This window comes from Heterocephalus glaber, unplaced genomic scaffold (assembly GCF_053883595.1).
Source record: "Heterocephalus glaber isolate CG9 unplaced genomic scaffold, H.glaber_assembly_v1.0 deba00001745, whole genome shotgun sequence".
NCBI classification, from domain to species: Eukaryota; Metazoa; Chordata; class Mammalia; order Rodentia; family Bathyergidae; genus Heterocephalus; species Heterocephalus glaber.
Genome location: NW_028258451.1, coordinates 1,185,504 through 1,205,472, shown reverse-complemented (window position 1 = coordinate 1,205,472; position 19,969 = coordinate 1,185,504). Strand labels below are relative to the sequence as shown.

Below are 19,969 nucleotides of genomic sequence, written 5' to 3'. Positions count from 1 at the left end.
GCCGGTGGGGAGGAGGGTTGGGGGGCTCTCAAAGGGGCTGAGGCAGGAGACGCCCAGGTCCCGGAGGGCCAAGGACGGGCTGAAAGTCCAGACTCCAGAATCAGTGAGGTGGCAGAGCTCGAGCAGGACCGAGCCTGGGTTCCTGCCCGGGGACAGGGCTGGGGAGCTGGGCCGCAGGGGAGGGGTGGGGCCGGGACCTGCACCCGAGCTGGAGCCTGGAGGCCGGGCCGGACCCTGGAAGAGGTCTGTGGCCCTCGACTCCTGGGCCTGAGAGGAGCACGCTGGAGCCAGAACCCCCTGGATCTGCACGGTGGATGGATGGGTCCCCGGGAGGTGGGAAGGCCAGGCCTTGGGAGGGTCTAGGGTTAACTGAGACTCTGAGCCAGAGCAGCAGTCCTCTTCGTCGAGTTTATTAGACCCCTGGGGGACCTTCCATGCAGTTTCAGCTCCCTCAGGGGCAGGGACAGCCTTGTGACATGGCAGCAGGGCCTGCTCCTCTCCCCTCCCTTAGCCTCTGTGCGCACTGCCCGGATGGGACCACCTCTCACCAACTCCTTCTCTGCCCCATGGCCGCTCCAGGTGGGCTGGTGCCCGACCTGCCCGGGACGCTGGAGCCCTGGTGCCCTTGCAGCATGTGTGTCCCCTGGGATGCGATTGTCTGCTCTCTGCCCAGCTGTCCCAGCGGACATGAGTGGGGGCCAGGGGCAGCCTCAACATGACCCAGCTCAAGGCGAGGTACACAGGCAGCCTTGGAGGATGCACATGAGGTGAGATATGCTCGTGAATGAATGAGTGGATGGGCAGATGAATGGTCAGGTGCAGAGATACACAGGGCTCCCGTCAGGGAGGCGCCTGCCCGCCCCAGAGGCCCCCTCCCTGCCTGTTCCTCTCATCTGTGCTATGTCCCCCAAAGGCAGGGACAGGGTGGTGCACACGCTCAGATTACAGGGCCTGGTACTTGCGAGTCCTCCCCGTGTCCTCCAGGGTCTTCCCTGGCTCCAGCGGGGAGTCCCGGGCAGCCTGGTGAGGGCAGCAGCAAGCCCCGGGGGCTGGCCCTCCAGGGTCTCTTCTCCCTGCCCCAGATTTGTGTCTCTCAATCCGCCTGTGCAGTAGCTCGAGGAGTCCAGGGTGACATTCCCTGTCTTCATCTCCCTGTCTGCACTTTACCCTGCACTTTCCTGGGTCATTTTCACACCAAATTAATCATGATAATTACCCAGATCCCCTTCCTGTCTTCTCCCCCGCTTTCTCCCACTCTGCTGTAGTACAGCTTCTACCCCAGCCCCGAACCAACATGGCCTGTCCTTGCGATCAGTGCCCCACGGGTGCTGTGCTTCGCCTCTCCCTCCGGCCCTCAGCCTCCCCTCCTGGGGTGCTCCTGCTTTCTGCCTACCTCCTGGTCGCCCCCTCCTGGCTCCTTTTGCTCTGTCTTCTGCTCCTCCCTTTTAGATGTCCTCAGGGCTTCAGCCAGTCACTTCTCTGTCCACATTCTGTCACTTTGTCCCTGATGTTTCCCTAACTTACATTTGCAGCCATGACCTCACCACTCCCATGGTCTCCAGTATTCACAGCCACCCGATACCTGGTCCTGGATGTGCCACAGGCAGCTCTCACTGGCCGGGTCCAAAAGAGAAAGAACCCTTGGCTCCTCCACCCAGACGTCCTGTTTCCCCCTATTGGTGGGACGCAGAACCCCACACCCAACTCTCAAGCCCAACTCGGCCTCCTGTCTTCTCCCTACCCTGGCACCTCGCTGCCCCCGATCCTTCCAGCTTGACACCACTGGAACTCTAACCTCACGGTTTCCAGGCCTCTTGCTCCTGCTCCAACTTTTGACTCCTGAAATCTATCCCCCGCACAGCAGCATGAGTCTGGTATTGTTTTGTTGAAATAAGAATACGATCCTGCCATGGCTGTGCTGAGAACCAGCCATGGGTTTCCCATCACATCTCAAACAGAATTCAGATTTCCTCCTGGGGCTGCGGGCCCTCTGGACTCAGGCCCGGTCTACTCACTGCGAAGGCCTCCTCCAGGACCTGCTCCTCCTCCAGCTTTCTCTGCCCTCTTTGGACACCTGTGCCTGATCTTCTGCTCCCCCACCCTGCACCCCCCGCCCCGTCCAAACCTTCTGTTTTCTGCTGGCTGTTAGTGGGTGTCAGTCACTGAAAGAGAATTATGACTTTAGCCTCTCCCCGTCTGCGGAGCACCCACTCCATGGGCCTCAGCGGGGCTGTGGCAGGTGCCCCCAGTAGGTCTGGACTACTAGAGAAAGGACAGATATGAACTCTGCCTCTACCACACTTGCTGCTATGTCTATCTCTCCATCTTGCTTGCTGGTTTTTCTCTTATCTTTGTAGCTCATCTCTTGTCTCTGATTTATCTCTGCAGTCTGGGGTGGGTTTTAAAATTTGCTTTGTTTTTTTAATCTTTGCAAGGTCTGTCCTCTTATTTGAGTATCTTTTTTGGGGGGAGGGGTACCGGGGATCGGACTCTGGTCTTTGCGTTTGCATAGCAGGCGGCCAAACCACTGAGCTAAGTCCCCGGCCCCTGCTTTGAGTGTCATTTTGTCAGGGTCTGTCCTGTTCCTCTTCTCCCTTGCTGACCACCAACGACCCTGCCGCGTCTGTCCTTTCCCCACTTCGGGGGCTCTCCTGCCCTCCCATTGTGCCTTCTCCATCCCATCTACCCTTCCTCCTTGCCCGCGGGCCATCCCAGCTCCCCAGCTTCGCAGGGGTTCTTCCCCGACTCCACCTCCCTGATCCACTCCTCCCACTCCAGCCCCAGAGGCCTCCCCTCCTCCTCCAACCCCTGCTGCTACTCAAGGTTGTCCCTGGCCACCTGTGCCACGGCTGACCTCGCCCCTGGGCCTGAGCAGGGTGTCTCCCCCAGACTGGGAGCCCGGGAGGGCAGGGTGGGGCGGACAGGGAGCACATCCCTCTGCCATCCCAGTGACCCTCGGACACACCCTGCCTCGCCCTCCCTGAGCTATCAGCGCTGCTCCTAATCCCTCCCCTGGCTTCTGCTCAAGTAGTTCCTTCCCCCCAGAAAGCCTTCTTTGCCCCCTAGCAGAACCTGCTGGTCCTTTTGGCACCCACACTGGGCACCACATTCTCCAGGAAGTATCCCCCGTCCTGTGTTCCTGCTTACAGCTCCAGCTGCTCCGACTGAGCTGCCCTTTGGACGACGCTAAGCTCCCGGGCAGCAGGGTTGGGCCTGCGCACCTCGGGGCTCGCCGAGCCCGACCAGGCATCTGGCACAGCAACAGACATCAGCGGGTGAGTGCTTGAATTAATGAGTGGAACGAGGATCCCTAAGTCTCCGTGACTCCCTGCCCACCAGCCTCCTCAGCTGTGCTTCCTCCCGTGGGACGGTGGGTTCCCAGGGCCCGTGACAGGCGCTGGGTTCCTGTCTTCGCTCTGCGCACCGTGCTGTCCGCTCCTACGTCAAGCCATTCCCTAACCTACAGGTCGCCGCCCAACCCGGCCCTGCCTGTCTCCAGCCTCTTCCCCCACCCACTCCAACTCACTCTGGAAGCTCCCTCCTGCCCCCGAGCCTTGACGCACGCTGTTCTCTGCGGGGACACCTGGTCCCAGCCCCACCCCCTGCCCGCTGGGGTTACCCCTTCCCCACGGAGCCTTCAGCGGCATCTCCGATTTCTCCTGCACCCTAACTGACTTAGTGTGTATGTGCGTGACTCTGATTCATGTCTGGCTCATGCCCAAGATGTAAACTCTATGAGGACGTCAGGAATGCTACTTCCTCCCTCTGCTTGCCCAGCGTTCCACACGACCCCTGGCAGCGAAGCGCACAAAGGAGTGGCCGTGGTGAATGAATGAACCCGTCCGTGCCAGCGCCGCCTTAGTACCAGCACCTGACACAGCAGGTGCGAGTGAGCCCTTGTGGAGACGTGAAGACGTGAGCGCATGCGCGGACGCCCGGGATCCGCCTCCTGCATCCCTGCCGGGAGCTGGGTCCCGATGTAGTGCGAGGAATAGTTGTAGGTGACTCTAGGTTCGGAGTGAAGGCCCCTCTCCAGGAGTTGGGCCGGGCTGGGCTGGAGTCCCTCCCTCCCCTCCTCCCGCCCCGCCCCCACATGCACACACCAAAACATTAAAAAAAAATCTCAAAACTGCAAAAAACACCATGGCCCTCCCCCCTCCCCCTGAATCCCACCAAAAAAATAAAACACGTCGCTCGCCAGGGCCCCTCCCCTTCTTCCTCCTCTCCCCGGGGTCCCTGCTTCGGAGGGGGAAGGAAGGACGGCCCCGCGCCCCGGGCCGGGGGCGCGCGAGGGGCGAAGGCCACGCAGTCTGCAGGGTGCGCGCGGGGAGGGGCGGGGCGCCCGGCCCGGCTGCCCCTTGGCACTCGCCGCGCACGCGCCCTGCACGCGCCCCGCACGCGCCCTACACGGGCGTGGTTTTCCTGTTGAGCGTGTTGGTGTTGGAGGCGGCGGCCTCTTTGGCCAGGGTCCCGGGCGCGGGCGCGGCAGGCGGCGCGGGCGGTGCGGGCGCGGGCGCGGCGGGCGGCCCGGTGACCGTGACGGTGACGCCGCCGCCAGCCTCCGTGGGGAAGGCGTTGTGCAGCGTGAGGAAGGGCGCCCCCCCGCGGTCCCGCTCGCCGCCCGCGCCCCCCGCGCCGGCGCCGCCGCCGCCGCCGCCGCCGCCGCCCCCCGCCAGCCCCGCGGCCACGCTGCCCTTGGACGGGTCGCGGCTGAGCGTGTACATGGAGATGTCCGTGGAAGCGAACCCCGGGCCCCCGGGGCCGCCGGGAGACGCGTCCCGCGACGGCGACGGCTCGCTGGAGCGGGAGCTGGAGCGGGAGCGGCGGCGGTAGCGGAAGCGGTAACTGGGCAGACGGAGGATGGCCGAGGGGCCGCTCCCGCCACTGCCGCCCGCGCCCCCGCCGGCCTTGAGCAGGTCCGAGCGAGACTGGCAGTGAGCCTCGCGGCTGCGCTCGATGTAGATGTTGACGGCCAGCACGCCGATGACCTCGGCCAGAATGAAGGACAGCCCGCCGAAGTAGAAGGACCAGCCGTACGAATAGTGGTTCTTCTTCTCCTCGTCGCGCTTCGGGCCCGGCTCGCCCGCGTTGGCCGAGATGTACACGATCACGCCAATGATGTTGCTGAGACCTGGGCGGGGACGGTCAGAGAGAGCCTCGAGGCCACCCTGCCCGGCCTCTGCCCGCCCCCAGGGCCCAGGCCCACCCAAGATGGGCTAGGACCCCCCCTCACTGGCCAAGGTGGGGCCTCATCCCCCCCCCCCCCATGGCCCAGGCGCTGCCCAGGCCGGCCTGAATGTGCCTTCGAAGTCTAGGGCCACCTCCACCAGTGGTCTAGGCCCTGACCTACAAGGGCCGGACCCTGTCCTGCGTGGCCATAACCATAGTTGGTCCAAACCCTGCAAGTGACGGTCCACTCTCCCCGCATTGTCTAGGCCTCACTCCCACGAGTTAGCGGCACTCACCCTGGCTGATCTAAACCCCACCCCTAGCGGCCTAGGCCACATCCCAAATAAACCAGTGTAGTCTAAGCCCCACCCCCTGCTGGCCTAGGCCCCTCCTCTGCTGGTATAGACCCTGCCCCACTGGTCTAAGCGCTGCTCTGACTGGTCAGCCTTTGCAGGAAGTGGTAGTGATTCCAGCTACTCTCTGGAGGCTGATGCAGGAGGATGGGAAAGCCATCCTGGGCAACCTAGGGAGATCCTGTCTTAAAATGAAGAGGGCTGGGGATGTAGCTCAGTGATGGAGTGCTGGGCTCATGCCTAGCATGGGTGAGGCCCTGGGCTCAATCCCCAGCACCGCAAAAATAAATAAATAATAGTAATAATTAAGAAAATAGAATCCACCCTTGATGAGACAGTCCGAGACAGGTTTCCAAGCCCTGCCTTGGTTGGTCTAATTTGTAAATCAGGGGTTTTTCCCACTCTCTACTTTTAACTCTTCATGAAGAAATCCCACTGACTCCAAAATCACGTTCTCTCCTGACCTAAACTCTCCCTTCACAAATCCGGGTATCTACTCCAGGCCCTCCGCTGCGGGTCTAACAGTGGCCTGTGTTAGAGCAGGTCCTCCTCCACCAGGGGGGTCCTCAGGCTGCCCCAGGGCCCCGCCCAGGCCTGGATACCTAGGCCCCGCCCACAGCGCACCCCGCACCCCTCCTCCGGTGTCCCGCCCCTGAAACAGAGCCCTGCGCCCGGAATTTCCCAGCGCTTTTCAGTAGCGTGGAAGCGGGACTGACCCCTGCCTGCGCGCCCCTTCTGTGACTGGTCGGGGCGCTTCCCCTTCCGTCCTCCAGCCCGGGTCCTCTGGCCTAGGCTCCCTCTCCAGGTCTGGCTGTGGCTCAGCCTCGAGGGTGGCCAGGTTAGCACAGTGTGCCCTTAAAGGCGTGACCTCCGCCCTCCTTCCGATCTTCAGGCAACGCCCTTTCTTTTTTAGACTCTCCTCCTCCTCTGGGCCCAGGGCCACCCAGCCTCCCTGGCCCAGCCCCTTCCGGTTCCACTTCGCTCAACCGTTGGCTTCCCAGGACCAACCTGGGCGGGGGGGATCGCTCGGGGTCCAGCAGGCCCCAGGCTCAAGCCCCTCGCTTTCTCCCTCCCCGCCCGGCCCCGTGGCCGGCCCCGCCTCTCAGTCCCTAGGCCTCCGGGGTCTCAGGGTCCCGCCCCTTCCCAGCTCCTCCCCTTGCGTCTCCAGGACCCTAAACGCCCGCGCGCATCCCGGCGACGCGCCCGACACCTGTGTGCGCTGCAAGGTCGCGCGCAGACCACACCAGCCGGGCCCAGCGGGAGGCGACCGAGCTCTGAAGGCGTCCGGAAGGCTCCGGGCTCCAGGGGGCGCTCTGGGCGGGGGCGCTCGCTTTGAAGGTGGAGGCGCGCGCTCGGAGGCACACGGGCACGCGCACGCGGATGCGCGCACGCGCGCCGGCCCCTCCCTCTGCCCCTCACCTGCCGCCACGAACAGGATCCCCGCGCCCAGGATGATGTTCCTCTTGGACTTGTAGACGCGGGAGGCCGCCACGCACACACCCCCGAGCAGCAGCAGGATGGCGCTGAGGATGGGGAAGATGCTGGAGGCGCGGACGACGCCTGTGAGGGGAGGAGAGAGGGGGAGGTGGACCCCGGCCCGCGCCCCGCCGCCCTCCGCTGCGCCCCGGCTGGTGTTTGGGTCCCCGTCTCCACTGTTCTTAAAATTTCCCCATTCCTCTCTCTGGCTTCCTGTCCCTCTTTTCCTTCTCCCTCGATCTACTCCTGGCTCTCTCTTTCCCTCTTTATTTCTCTACATCGCTCCTCTTCTTTTCCTCTCTCAACTTCTCTATCGATCCTTCCCTTCTGAGAATCTATCCTTTCTCCGGATCGACCAGATCTCTTAATGCCTCTTGTCCTGTCCTGTCTCCATCCCTCCCTTTCTTCTGCCTGGCTATATGAGATTCTTTTTCTCTTCTTCCTCCTTTCCCTCTTTCCCACCTATCCTCTGTCTCCCTCCATCTTTATCCTTTTCTCTCCCTCTCCCAACCATCCAGCTCTTTCTCCCTGTCTTTAATCCCTTTCTCTCTCCCTCTCTCTGCAGTCCTTTCCACCCACTCCTAACGCCCCAGGCAACCAGACTTTGCGATTTCTGAGCCAGGCTGAAGACTCAGCCAATCGTAGTCCGGTCTTTGTCAAGTTCCCCCAAGTAGCTGCCAATCGCAGTCCAGGGTTCCCCAAGTCGGCTCAGAAAGGGTCAGTGCCCGCAACAGATTGGCCCACAGGCCGAGCGCGGCAGCCAATCCGAGCCCGGGATCGACAGCTAGTCACAGTGTAGAGCTGCCGCGAGGGTCAAAGAGCCAAGCGGCCAATCAGCAGCCAGGATCCCCCGTTGGCCCGCCCCGAGGTGAATGGTGGGGACGGGATGGACGCCACTGAGCCAGTCGGGAGCGGGAGGATCTCAGCACCTGGGCCGGGATTGGTTGGGGCGCTAACTGTCCCCTCCCCCGCGGCCCGACCCCCACGTACGGAGCAGGTACTCGGCGCTGTCGTGGTCATAGTCCGTGTCCTCTGGGAAGTGGTTGATCTTCACGCAGACGCCTCTTTTCAACCCTGGAGGGGGGACGGGCTGGTGGGGGCGGGACCCCAGCGAGAAGTCCCTCCCCTTCCCGGACCCCTTCCCTCCGGGCTGTGGGGAGGCAAAGTCGTGGGCGCGGCTTCCCACCTCTGTGGCCTCAGTCTCCCCCACTGTTCCGGGGCCGAGAGGAAAGGCTGCCGTCTTTCCGGGCAGCCTCCACCTTGCTGGGGCTGAGGTATCAGGCTTCGGAAGCGCTTGCGTCTCCCTAAACCGGTGACCGCGCGACAGGGCGTGGGAAGCAAGGCTGAGCTCGGTGAGGACCCAGGAGGACGTGAGGTCCACCCCCAGCCTGGAAGCCGTCTGCGCGCCCCGGCAGACGGCACCGGGGCTCCTCGCCCCCGGGAGCCCGCCTCGCCTCCCATGACTGGAGCAGATTTGTTTTCACTACTGCACACACAGAGTTAGAGGGAACGTGAGCAGCTCCGCAAGCTCCGTCCACCTCCAGGTCTCTGTCCAGGGCCAGGGGCGCTGCCCTCCGTCCCCGCTGATGTCCTCCTTACTGGGCGCCTCCCCACACTCCACACACGAGTGCACTGTGGCCTCCCCGGGCGGCCCGTGAGGATGTGGATCAGGTTGGTTTATGATCTGCACCCGCAGCGAGCTGAGAGTCTCTGAAGGGGGAAGCGGAGTCTGGTCCCCCACATTCCCCAGCATTGCCTGGTCCCGGGCCTGGCACCCGCGAGGCCTTGTGGATGGGCGGATGAAATGGCAGGAGAGAGATGAGATGCAGACCAAGAGAGAAGTGGGGCAGTGGTGGATGATCAGGACGAATGAGTGTAAGGTGGTGAGTGTACTGCCCAGGGCTAGCATCTGTAAGTGCCTCCTAGGTGGCTTAACCATTCGATGCTTCCAGAGTCCCAGAGAGCAGGGAGGGCTCTTGGCATCCTGTGGTGGTGAATATTGGTGCTGGAGTCACAGGGCTTCCGGAGCCCGACTCCGCCCCTTCCTTCCGCTGTGACCTTGTCCACGTTACCTGCTTCTGCTCCCTCGCCTGTAACATCAGAGGACAGGACCCACCTCACCACGTCCACGTGAGGACTTGACCCAGACTGAGACTGAACACCCCGTCTGGAAGGCAGTGGAGTGCAGGTGTTGCACTGTGCCCATTGTCCAGGTGTGCAGCGTGATACACAAAGGTCCACAAATTCAGCGCCGATGAGTGGAGGATGCAGGACGGGACACACAGCAGGACTGGACACAGGACCAGGAGGGGTGTCTGGCGGTGCCCTCTTCCAGTGTGCAGACAGCAGCTAGCACATAGCAAGTGCTTAAGAACACTCTTCAATGAAACAAAGATGGAGAAGCACAGGGGGACATGCTTAGCATCACTGACCACTAGGGAAATGCAGCCAAAAGCACCCTGAGATGCCACCTTCTACCCATTAGGTGGCTACGAGTTTGTAAAGCAGAAAATAAAATAAGTGTTGGCAAAGAGGTGGAGAAATTGGAACCCTGTGCACAGTCAGTAGAAATGGTGTGGCAACTATGAGAATCACTATGGAAATTCTTCAAAAAATAAGAGATACAATCACTGCATGATCTCAAAGTTCCACTTCACTTCTGGGGATATACCCCAACAGAATTAAAAGCAGGAACTCAGAAGGATGTTTGTGTATATTCATAGAAGCATCATTCATAATAGTCCAAAAGTACAAACAACCCAAATGCCCACTGACAGATGACTGAATAAGACAAATGTAACGTGATGGAGACATACAGTGGAGTCCTATGCAGCCTTTAAAAGAGAATAGCCAGGCATGGTAGCACATGCCTGTAATCCCAACACTCAAGAGGCTGAGGCAGGAGGATCGAAGCAAATTTGAGGTCTGGCCTGAGTTCAAGGCCAGTCTAAATTAGAGAGCGAGATTCTATCTCAAAAAAAATGAAGACATAAATAAGGAATTAGGAAATGTGCTCTGACATGGATAAATTTGAAGACATGATGCTAAGTGAAAGACAAATGCTGTGATTATGTGAGGTTCCAGGAGTGGTCAAATTCACAGAGACAGGAAGTAGAGCTGTGATTGCCAGGGCTGGTCAAGGGGGAGGAGAGAAAGGTTTAGTGGGTACAGTTTCGGTTTTGGAAGATGCAAAAGTTCTGAGGATGGGTGGATATATTTAACCTCACTGACCTACACGCTTAAAAATGACGGAGACAGTAAATGTATGTCATGTATATTTTACCGCAACTTCAAAAGGAATGAGTAAACATAAGCTCTACCCCATCAGCAATGCAATGTGGTGTGACAGCGAAGACTGAGCAGCAAGTTCCCCTTCGTGAGTAGGGTTTGTGTGTGTGTGTGGTGCTGAGGATTGAACCCAGGACCTTCACACTGAGCTACATCCCCAGCCCTTTATATGGTGGCTTCTGAGGTCATGAACTTAATTTGTTCCATGATTCTGGGCAAGATGGTCGAGGTCATGTTTGTCACCTGATGTGGAGATTGTGAAAGGAAGCAAAATTTTGCCCAAAGCTTCTGTTTGTGAACAGAAGCATTTATGAACCGAGATATTATTGTATTTTTTTTTTTTAATTTGAGACAGTCTCATGAAATTGCTGTTTTGGCCATGCTTCGCTCCAACTTGCAGTCCTCCTGCCTCAGCCTCCCAAGAGTGCTAGGATTACAGGCTTGCATCCCCACACCCAGCTCTTTATTTATTTTTTAATTTTTGAGACAAGGTTTTCCTATGCAGTTCAGGCTGGCCTTGAATCTTGAACTCACTGTGTAGCCCAGGCTGCCCTCAAGCTCATGGCAACCCTTCTACCTCAGCCTCCCCAGTGCTGGGGTTACTGGCATTTACCACCACACCCGGCACCCAGCTCTTGAATGGCATCTTAATACTTTTATCAAAACATGAATGATTACATGAGGTTGAATGTGAAACGCACATAGCACAGGGCCTCAGCAGACGAGCAGAGTGACAGCAATAACAGCTAGTGCTCAGGGACATGTGAGTGTCAGACCCCGCCCGCCCGGGCAGAAGAGTAAAACTTCCCAGGCAATGCATCCTGCAAGGGTTAACAGGAAGCCAGGCCAGGTTCGATAAGCAGCCTGCCCCAGGCAGCAACACCTGCGGGTCCAGGCGCCCTGGAGACCAGCAGACTTCCTCACTCCAAGACAAAACTTTCCCATCCTCCATGCACTACCCTACCCTACCTGAACTCCCCTATAAAGTTTCCCCTGGCCCAAACCCCCAGGGTCAGTGGCTTTGTCTCCCTTGACTCACCTGCAGCCAGGCTTAAAGTAAAACCTGGCTTGCTGCGCTTCATTTTTGCCTGCTCTGGTGGACTGTCGTGCCTCGGTTTACCCTAACAATAACCATGCACCCGGCAAAGCTGGCACCAGCTCACTGAGTCCTGTATGTGGACAGTCCCTAGCCCCAGGCAGGGACTCATTCTGCTCTACAAGGGAGGAAACTGAGGCAGAGAGCAGGAGTTGTTCAGGGCCCCGGGCAGTGTGTGAGGGGGGAAGCACGGCTGTCCGCTGCCCCCACTGGCCCCCATGTGGCTTTGGGACCAGAACAGCCCCGAGCCTCGGCTTCCTCAGGGAGCCAGGGGACCTGTGGCTTTGCAGGGTTCTGGTGAGACCAGGGTTCCAGGGCAAGGCAAGGACGTGCCTCTTTCTATGGTCCAGGGTGGCCAGGGTCACGCAGGCTGGGCCGGGGATACCGCCCTTGTGAAGAGGACAGATGGGTCCAGGACTTGCCTCTCCTGGGCTGGGGCCCCAGGCTGAACCATTGCCCCTGGGGGCCCTTGGGTTTGGCTCCAGCACCTGAGAGGGCTGATGACCCCCAGCAGGGTTACTGTGAGGGCGCTGCCTTGGGGCTGCAGGGGGCTCCGCACGGCTGGGACCCAGAAGGGGCTGCAGGGCCAGGTTCTGGGACTGAAGGGGAGGACTGGGCTGAGGGGAGGAGCTGTGTGCTGTGGTTGCCACCAGCCCCACGCACACACTGGATTGCCCACTCTGTGTGGGTGGGATGGAATATGTCTCGAATAATTTCTGGGTATCAGTTACTTATTCAAATGACATTTGACTGTGCTGAGTTAAAGAAAATTTTAAGTTCACCTGTTTCTTTTCTTTTTTCTGGTGTGTGGTTTTTTGTGGGTTTTTTTGGTACCAGGGATTGAACTCAGGACCTTGTGCTTGCGAGGCAGGCTCGGTGCCACTGAGCTACAGCCCCTGCTTTTCTGGTGTTTTGAGACAGGGTCTTGCTTTATGTAATCCAGGATGGGCTCGGCCTCGTGGTGATCCTCCTGCCTCAGCCTCCTGAGTACTGAGGTGACAAATGTGTGCCACCAAGCCTGGCTCACCTGTTTCTTTTTATTTGATTGAATATGGCTACTAGAAAATTTTATTCTGGCGGTGATGGGAATGGAAGACAGAGGCTCTTGCATGCTAGGCGTGGGGGCTGCCACTGAGCTACATCCCCAGCCCCAGCAAAATGAAATGACAGAAACAGCTCACACTCTACTTCTACGGGCTGGGGAGAGGCCGGAGGTGAGAAGCCCTGAGCTGTTAGGCAGAAGGGCTCAAGGCTAAGTCACCTCAATCCCTAAGGAGGATGTAGCAATAACATGATGAAGCCCCTATTCCAGCCCTCGCTGAGCCCTGCAGCCTGGAAAATACTTTATTCCTCACTTCCTCCAACTCCACCCTGACCTTGGGAGTTAAGACAATTAGCATCTTCCCTTCCCAGCAGGGAAAAGAGGCACAGATAGGATACCTATCAGCACTCTGGAGGCTGAGGCAGGAGGGTCACTGTGAGGTCGAGGCCAGCCTGGGCTCCACAGTGAGTTCAAGGCCAGCCTGAACTGCATAGCAAGACCCTGTCTCAAAAAAACAAAAAAAGGAGCTGGGGATTTAGCTCAGTGGTTTCGCCACCTGCTGCGCAAGCGCAAGGACCCAAGTTCAATCCCCGGTACCAAAAACAAAGAAACAAAAAACAAAAAAAGGTCCCCCTGCTGTCTGTGGAAGACAAGAGGCGGATGCCGTGCATGTGTCTGCAGAGCATGCAGAGACATCTCAGTCTCAGACACACTCTGCCATCGGGAGGCACGACCCGGCGGGGAGCCCGGCAGGTGCCTGCCCAGGTCTGCCCTCAGCAATGCCACTGGCTGCAAGCAGTGGACCTGTTGCTTTCTTCTCCCAGGAAATACAGGCCTGGGTTCCAGCCCCGAGCCGGGCACATGGTGCTGCGTGACCTGGGGACAGTGCCTTGCCTCTCTGAGCCTGGCTTTCTCTTCTGGAAGGCAGTAGCTGCTCTGAGGGTTGACGAGCACATCCAGCGACAGGTGAATGACAGCCACCGTGGTACCGTGGCACACTAACCTCCTTCGGCTATCAGGACACCCACTTACCAGCTTCTGCCCGAACCCCCTCCTCTCCTAGCTCCCCCTGCTGGCTTCTCCTCGCCCTAGAGTTTTAACCCTTGCACTGCTTCCTTCCTCTTCCTCTCAGTCCTTTTCTTTAGGTGACTTCCTCCGCCACACGAGATGGCCCAGCCGGGACCAGACCCTCCCACAGCCCTGCGTGGGCCATGGACTGAATCCACGAAGGCACAGTTTCACGGTTCACAGAAGGTGGAGAAAATAGCAAAGAGGGGATTTCATGGCTCCTGAAAACGATGTAAAATTCAAACTGCAGCGACCACAGCTGAGGCTGGACTGGGACACGCCATGCTCACGGCTGTTTTCACAGGTGGACAAGGCAGAGAGGACACACCACAGAGCCTGGGGGAGCAGCCCTGTGCCACTCCTGGCCCTTCGCACAGGCATCTTAAATTCAACAGGCCTGGGCGGCACGGCACGTGCCTGTGATCCCAGCACTTGGGAGGCTGAGGCAGGAGGATCGGGATGAGTTTGAAGCCAGCTTGGGCTACATAGTGAGTTCAAGGGCAGCCTGAACTGCACAATGAGACCCTGTCTCAAAAAAATCATAGAAAAGCAGGGGATATAGCTCAGTGGTGCCACGCCTGCCTGGCAAGCACAAGGTCCTGAGTTCAATCCCTAGTACCAAAAAACCCAAAACAAAACAAAACACCATAGAAAAGAAATCAACATGCTCAGAACGGAGCCTGCATCCCTCCGAAGAACTGGGGTGAGAGAAATAAAGGAAACAAAACATAACACCTGCGACTCCAGCTGCTGAATGGCACCTACCGCCTGGGTTCAGAGGCTCCCAGGCCGTCACCCCCGGAGGGGCAGCAGGCACCCATGGGGGGAGGACCGTCCTATGTGCACAACTGGGGCCACCACACAGAACTCCTTCCCCGTGTCTGCAGAGATGCCCCTGCCTCTGTTGGCCACGGGAGTCAGTATACTCTGGACACCCAAGCACTCCCCAGCTCCACACCCCCACTGCGAGAGCCACTGCCTGTTTCCACTTTGCTTTCTCTGGTCATTGCTCAACACCGCAGCAACAGCCATCCTGTTAGGCTGTCAGTCAGCTCCTGCTGATCTCTGCTCAAGAACCTTCCATGGCTCCCGTCTCACAGCGAAAGCACAGATCTGTGGTGCCTGCAAGGCCGGGGCCCTGCTAGCTCCACACCGGGCCTCCTTCAAGGTCGCGCCTCTGCCCCAGCCCTGCCATGCTGACCTCCCACAGGGCCACACCGCCCACACCCACGCCCGGCCTTGGCGACTGCTGCTCCTGCACCCCAAGCTCTTTCCCCAGACTCCAGGGCCTCTCTGTGCGTCCTCCAGACCTGCATTCAAATGTCACCTGCATGGGGTCACCTGGCCTCGTCCACTGCGCACACCCTGCACGGCCCTGCCCTTGCTCCTGGTCCTTCCGGGGCTGAACACCCCGAGTGTTTCTCTCTCCCCGGCAGTATGCGTCTCTCCCTCCAGAACATTAGGTATTTAAGGACAAGGACTTTTGTCTGCTTTTTCCCCACACTGCCCCAGAATCAAGAACAGAGCTTGGAACATAGGATGCAGCCAGTAAAGACTGGTTGTTGAATGAATAAATGGATGGATGGATGGATGGATGAGTGGGTGGGTGGCATTCTTACTCCTTGCTACCCAATCTCCTAGGGTTTCACGGTTCAAGTCCCCACGCACACAAGGCCCCTCTGCCTGGCACTCAGTGAGGCCAGTGAAGGGAGGTGAGCTCGAACACCCTCAGGAGGAAGAAAGTAACAGAATTAGAGAAGAGGGAGGGGTGGGGGTGACAGGGCGTGGACGCATCTGGGAACTGCTAATCAGAAGGGGCCAAGGCCGCCAGCGCAGGGCACGGGGCCACACGCGTTCAGACCTCCGAGAGCTCCGAAGCTGGGAGTCGGGTCTTCCACAGGAGGAAGTCTCCCTAGTTTTGAGTGTTTGCAGCCAACTGGGGTTTCGGATCAGTTCCCAAGGCCCACCATGGCACGGCCGGGCCGCCCAGTGAGGGCCTCACCTCTCTGAGCCTCAGTTTCCTCACCCCGGAGGAGGTGGCAGCCGCCTTACGACTGGATGAAGTGCGTCCTGGGGTTGCTGCCCAGGTGAGTGCTTAGGAAGACAGGAGGCCGGGGCAGAAGGAAAGGGGGTGGGGGCACAGAGAAGGTGTTCCGGTCTCGGGGCTGGAGGTGTGGGGGTCTCCTCTGGGTTTCTGGCCACTCCCTTCCTTTCTGTGTTGGGGACGGGGCTCTGAGGCTGGCAGAGCAGGAGGACCTTGGTCACACAGATATAGACGCATGGAGAGACACTGGTGCTGAGGAGAGGGATGGAGCTGGGGAGGAAGAGGGCAGCATCTTGGGGACACAGAGGGACCTGGCACGGAGGCGAGAACACAGATGGAGACGGAGGAGGTGGAGGTCAAGACAGAGGCTGCGGCGGCGTGCGGGGCGCCCGAGGCAGAAGCAGCAGGGAGGGCGCAGGAGGGGGAGGCCAGCAGAGCCGCCTGAAGGGGTAAGGGGGAGAGGGACCGTGGGAGGCTGGAAGGGCACCTGAGGGTGACAGATGAGGGTGCAGACAGGAGGCGGGAGAGGAAGGTCCCTGCGAGGGAGGAGCCAAGGGGGACCAGAGGCAGGAGTCCCAGCTCTCCTGGAGAGGGGCCTGAAGTTTCAGGGGGCCATGGAGCAAAGACAATGAGGAAAGAGCTCAACAGGGCAGAGAGGGCCCAAGGCCCAGGTAGAGGAAGTGGGGGGCAAGAGGAGACGAGGAGCAGGGTGCGGACCAAGGAGAGGTCAGGAGACCAGGAGCAGGCGGGCAGAGGCCAGGGGGACCAGGTGCAGCGAGGCCTGGCCAGGGCAGGGCCCAGGGAGGGACACAGGGAGGGGAAGAAGGAGAGACCAGGAGCTGGTGTGCCTGGAGCCCGATGGCGGCCAGCCTGGGGAACCTCGAAAGACCTCTTGTCCGAAGGGGCGGGGAGGTGGCATGCACCTGTAATCCCAACACTCTGGAGGCCGAGGCAGGAGCGTGCTGTGAATTCGAGGCCAGCCTGGGCTCACGGGTGCAGGGCGGGGGCGCGGGGCCCTACCTTCCAGGCAGCAGATGCGCCACAGCCCGGAGTGCGTCAGGCCGCCCGGGTCCCTGCGCTCGGCCGCGCCCTGGCCACGGTGCGGGCCGTCATCGCCGGCCGTGAGGTTGGTGGTGTTGCAGATGAGCGCGCGCGTGTACAGCCAGTAGTCCGTGCTGATGGCGATGGTCATGAGGCCGAAGGCGGCGAAGGCGCCCGCCGTGGTCAGCAGCACCTGCACGCCCTTCTCGCAGCAGAGGCCCCGCTCCTCGTTCCAGCGCTTCAAGGACTCCAGCTTGACCGCGGGCAACCGGGGGGCCGCGGGCCACCACCGGGGGAGCGGGGGCGGGGCCAGGCCGGCGGCGGGTGGGGGGGCGCAGCGCAGGCGGAACTGGGGGCCCGGGCCGGGCGCGGGCGGCGGGAGGCGGCGGGAGGCGGCGGCGGGGTCAGCGCGCGGCCATGGCGTCCGGCTGCGGGGGGACAGGGGTCAGCGCGCCCGGTCCCGCTCCCCTGCCTCCTGGGGAGAGGGACCGCCCCGGCCCTGCTACAGTTTCCTCCCCTTGGGAAAAATAAAACAGTCTCTCATCAGCTTTAAAAAACAAAAACTTACCCAGGGGCCCTCGCTCGGGCACGAGCAGGATCCCCACTCACTGCCCCCGGGGGGGGTCCCTGTCCCCTCTGACCCTGCGGCTGGGGGCGTGTGACCCCCGGCACCCTCCGGCACCCCCTGCAGCCCTTTCCAGTCCGGGGCTGGATTTCCACCCGAGAAACCCCAGTTTACTTGATCTGGGGCCAAGCAGCCGGGGTCCGAAAAGCTCCCTTGGGTCCTGGAATGTGCCCACCTGGCCTGCAAGGACGCCCCATCCCGGCACATCCGGGGTCCTCAGGACTAGTACCCCATCCCCTACTCTGTCTTTGACTCCAGGAAAACTGCCCATCTTTTTCCAAAAGTCTCCCGCTCCTGGTCCCGGCTGCCTCTGCAACTTAGAGAACTCCTTCCTCCCGGCCGCCACGGAAGCCCCAGCTGCTCCCGCCCGGTCCTCTCATCAGCCGCTTCCTCGGACCCCGACTGGCCCCGTCCACAAACGTCCTCCTCCTGGCCTGGACTGCACTGCGCTCGGGAAATACAGCCCCCTCTGCCCCGCAGGCCCCGGCCTCCCTGAGGACTACCCTCGGTGCCCTCACGGTCCCTCTCGCCTGCTTCGGAGGGTCCCCCGCCCCGGATCTCCCCAACCTGCGCGGACCCAACTCTCCTTCAGGGGACCAGAAGCCGCGAGCCCGCTCCTGCCACCCGCCAAGGTGCCCCCGCCCGCCCACCAGAGCTCCCAGCATCGCCCCGCCGGCCCTCCCGGGCCCACAGGCGTCCGGTCTCGGGAGCGCCCCGGGCACCCAGGGTTCACCGGCGCGAACTCCCATTCTCCCGTCTGCCTCCAGGCGTAAAGCGATCCCCCAGTCCACGCAGCGCTCAGGAAAACGCGATCTCCAAGACTTCAACTCTCTGACTCTGCACTCCCCCCACACCTCCGCTTCACCCCGTCGCTCTCCCGGCCGGGCGTCCCTTACCTGTGTCCCCCACTTTCCCGGACTTCTTTCCAAACCCCCGGCGGCGGCGAAGAGACCGGAACCCTTAGAGCAGCGGCGACACCTCCGAGAGCCCCGGTCCCGCCGCGGGGTGACCTTGGCCTCCCACGTCCCTGCGTCCTCCGCCCCCCGTCAGCTGGCCCCAGGCTGGGCTGCTCCAGGTCGGCTGGGGGGCGTCTCCATGGCGACGGCCTGGCGCCCCCTTCGCGCCTGCCCACACGCAGTCCCTTCCTGGCTGCTCGCTCCTGGCCAGGGCGCCCGGACCTGCGTCCCGCGGCCTGGGACGGCCCCTTCCCCTCTCTCCGGCCGGCGGACTTTCCTGCCTCTGCCTCCCCGGGGGTGAGCTGGGGACCCCGGCGTGGGCGTCCTCCCCCTTCCGCGGCGGGGGCTGCTCCTCGCAGACTCGGGGAGCTCCGCGCTGGGCAGTTGGGGGCACTCTGCCCGGCTTCGGGGACTCCTCCCCGAGCCCTGGGCCCACGGCTGCGCGGGGGGAAGCACGGGCCCCACTTCCAGAGCCTCCCAGAAGCGGAGGGGTCGGCACCCTCTCCCGAGCGGCCAGGCCCGTCTCCAGGGTCGGGGGGCCGCAGAGCCCCAATTCCACATCCGCCCACCTCCGATTACTGGAAGCTCCCTCACCTCTGGCGGCGACGGGTCAACTCTCCGACGGGCTGCGGAGGGACGTCCAGCCTCCCTGCCGGCGCCCCCGAGAAGCCCCAGGGCTCCCGGTTCTCGCCGCTGCCCCTCCCCCAGCAGTGAGGGACCCAGGCGTCCGACCTGCCTGGGGGTGGAGGTGAGGAGGCGTCTGAGAAGTGGGGGTGCGGGAGCGCAGGGGCAGCCGGGGGCAGCTCTGGGCTCGGCCCCCCAGGGAGCGAGGGTCCGGATTAAAAAAAAAAAAAGGTGAGGAGACAATTTGGTCCTCGTGTCGCTGGGTAAAGTGCGGGGCTGGAGGACGGGAGGGAGGGAGGCGGGGGGAGGGGGAGGGGCGCTACCGGGGGGGGGCAGGGCGGGGGGCGGGGCCGGAGGGATTTGGGGGAGGCAGGGACTGGGCCCGGAGGAAGTTGGAGACGCAGAGATCTCCAGAGAGGGCACCGAGGCCCAGCGAGAAAGCCCGGGCGAGCCCGCGAGGGCCGGGGAGGGGTTGAGAGGGGAGCGCGGAGGGAAGGCGGGGGCCTGGGGGCAGCTGGGAGGCGGCTGGAGAGAGGTGGGGGGCAGCAGGGGCGCACGGGGGGCGGGGACAGTGCGGCGGGGGTCCGAGCAGAAGGGGCCCGGAGACGGAAAGGTGGAGAAGCTGAGGCCCAGAGAGGCAGACCGGGAGGCCGAGCCGGGGAGAGACCCCGAGGCAGACGCGGAGACCGGAGGCTCCCCGGGAAGCCCGCGCGAGACGAGGGACAGGCCCGGCCCGGGGGCGCCCAGGGGGCCGGAGGTCGGGGTCCGCCCCTCCCCCACGGGCCCGGCCCCCGCCCGCCCCTCCCCCATTCCAGAGCCGCCACCCCCACCCCCACCAGCCTCCATCGCCGGCTTCGCTCGCCGCCGCCACCGCCTCTTCTTGTCGTCATGGAAACGGGATCCAGGCGCCCAGCCAAGGCTGGCTGCGGCGGCCGGAAACGGGGGGGCGCTGCTCCGCGTCCCCACTCCGAGCGACCTCTGCCCTCCCGGGGTCCTCCCCCCCGCCAGGAGGCAGGGCAAAGATCCCCTCCCAAGGAAAACCCTTAAATTTACCAGGGGAGCGGGCGTTTTGAGTTTCACCGACTCGTCTTTCTCTCTTTGTGCCCTAACCTACCCCTACCTCACACCTGGGGGCACAGTGAGGCCCCCGCCAGCGCGGGCCTGGGGCTGGGCTTGCGGCTGGAGGA

General features: G+C 61.7%; 1 protein-coding gene and 1 long non-coding RNA gene across 2 annotated transcripts; one reads left to right on the top strand and one right to left on the bottom strand.

Moving 5' to 3' along the window:
• Positions 1-394: 394 nt before the first annotated feature.
• On the bottom strand, positions 395-18,852 carry Cacng8 (calcium voltage-gated channel auxiliary subunit gamma 8). The gene is made up of 5 exons (XM_087201035.1): positions 18,753-18,852; positions 16,557-17,005; positions 7,989-8,072; positions 6,942-7,082; positions 395-5,131 (listed from the first exon to the last, which is right to left on the bottom strand). The coding sequence occupies exons 2-5, from the start codon at positions 16,726-16,728 to the stop codon at positions 4,404-4,406; spliced, it is 1,125 nt and encodes a 374-aa protein (XP_087057161.1). The 5' UTR covers positions 16,729-17,005; positions 18,753-18,852; the 3' UTR covers positions 395-4,403.
• LOC101723698 (uncharacterized) lies at positions 15,245-18,759 on the top strand. Its single transcript, XR_015447330.1, has 3 exons — positions 15,245-15,579; positions 17,461-17,834; positions 17,970-18,759. It is a non-coding gene; the product is annotated as an uncharacterized LOC101723698 (long non-coding RNA).
• Positions 18,853-19,969: the final 1,117 nt, after the last annotated feature.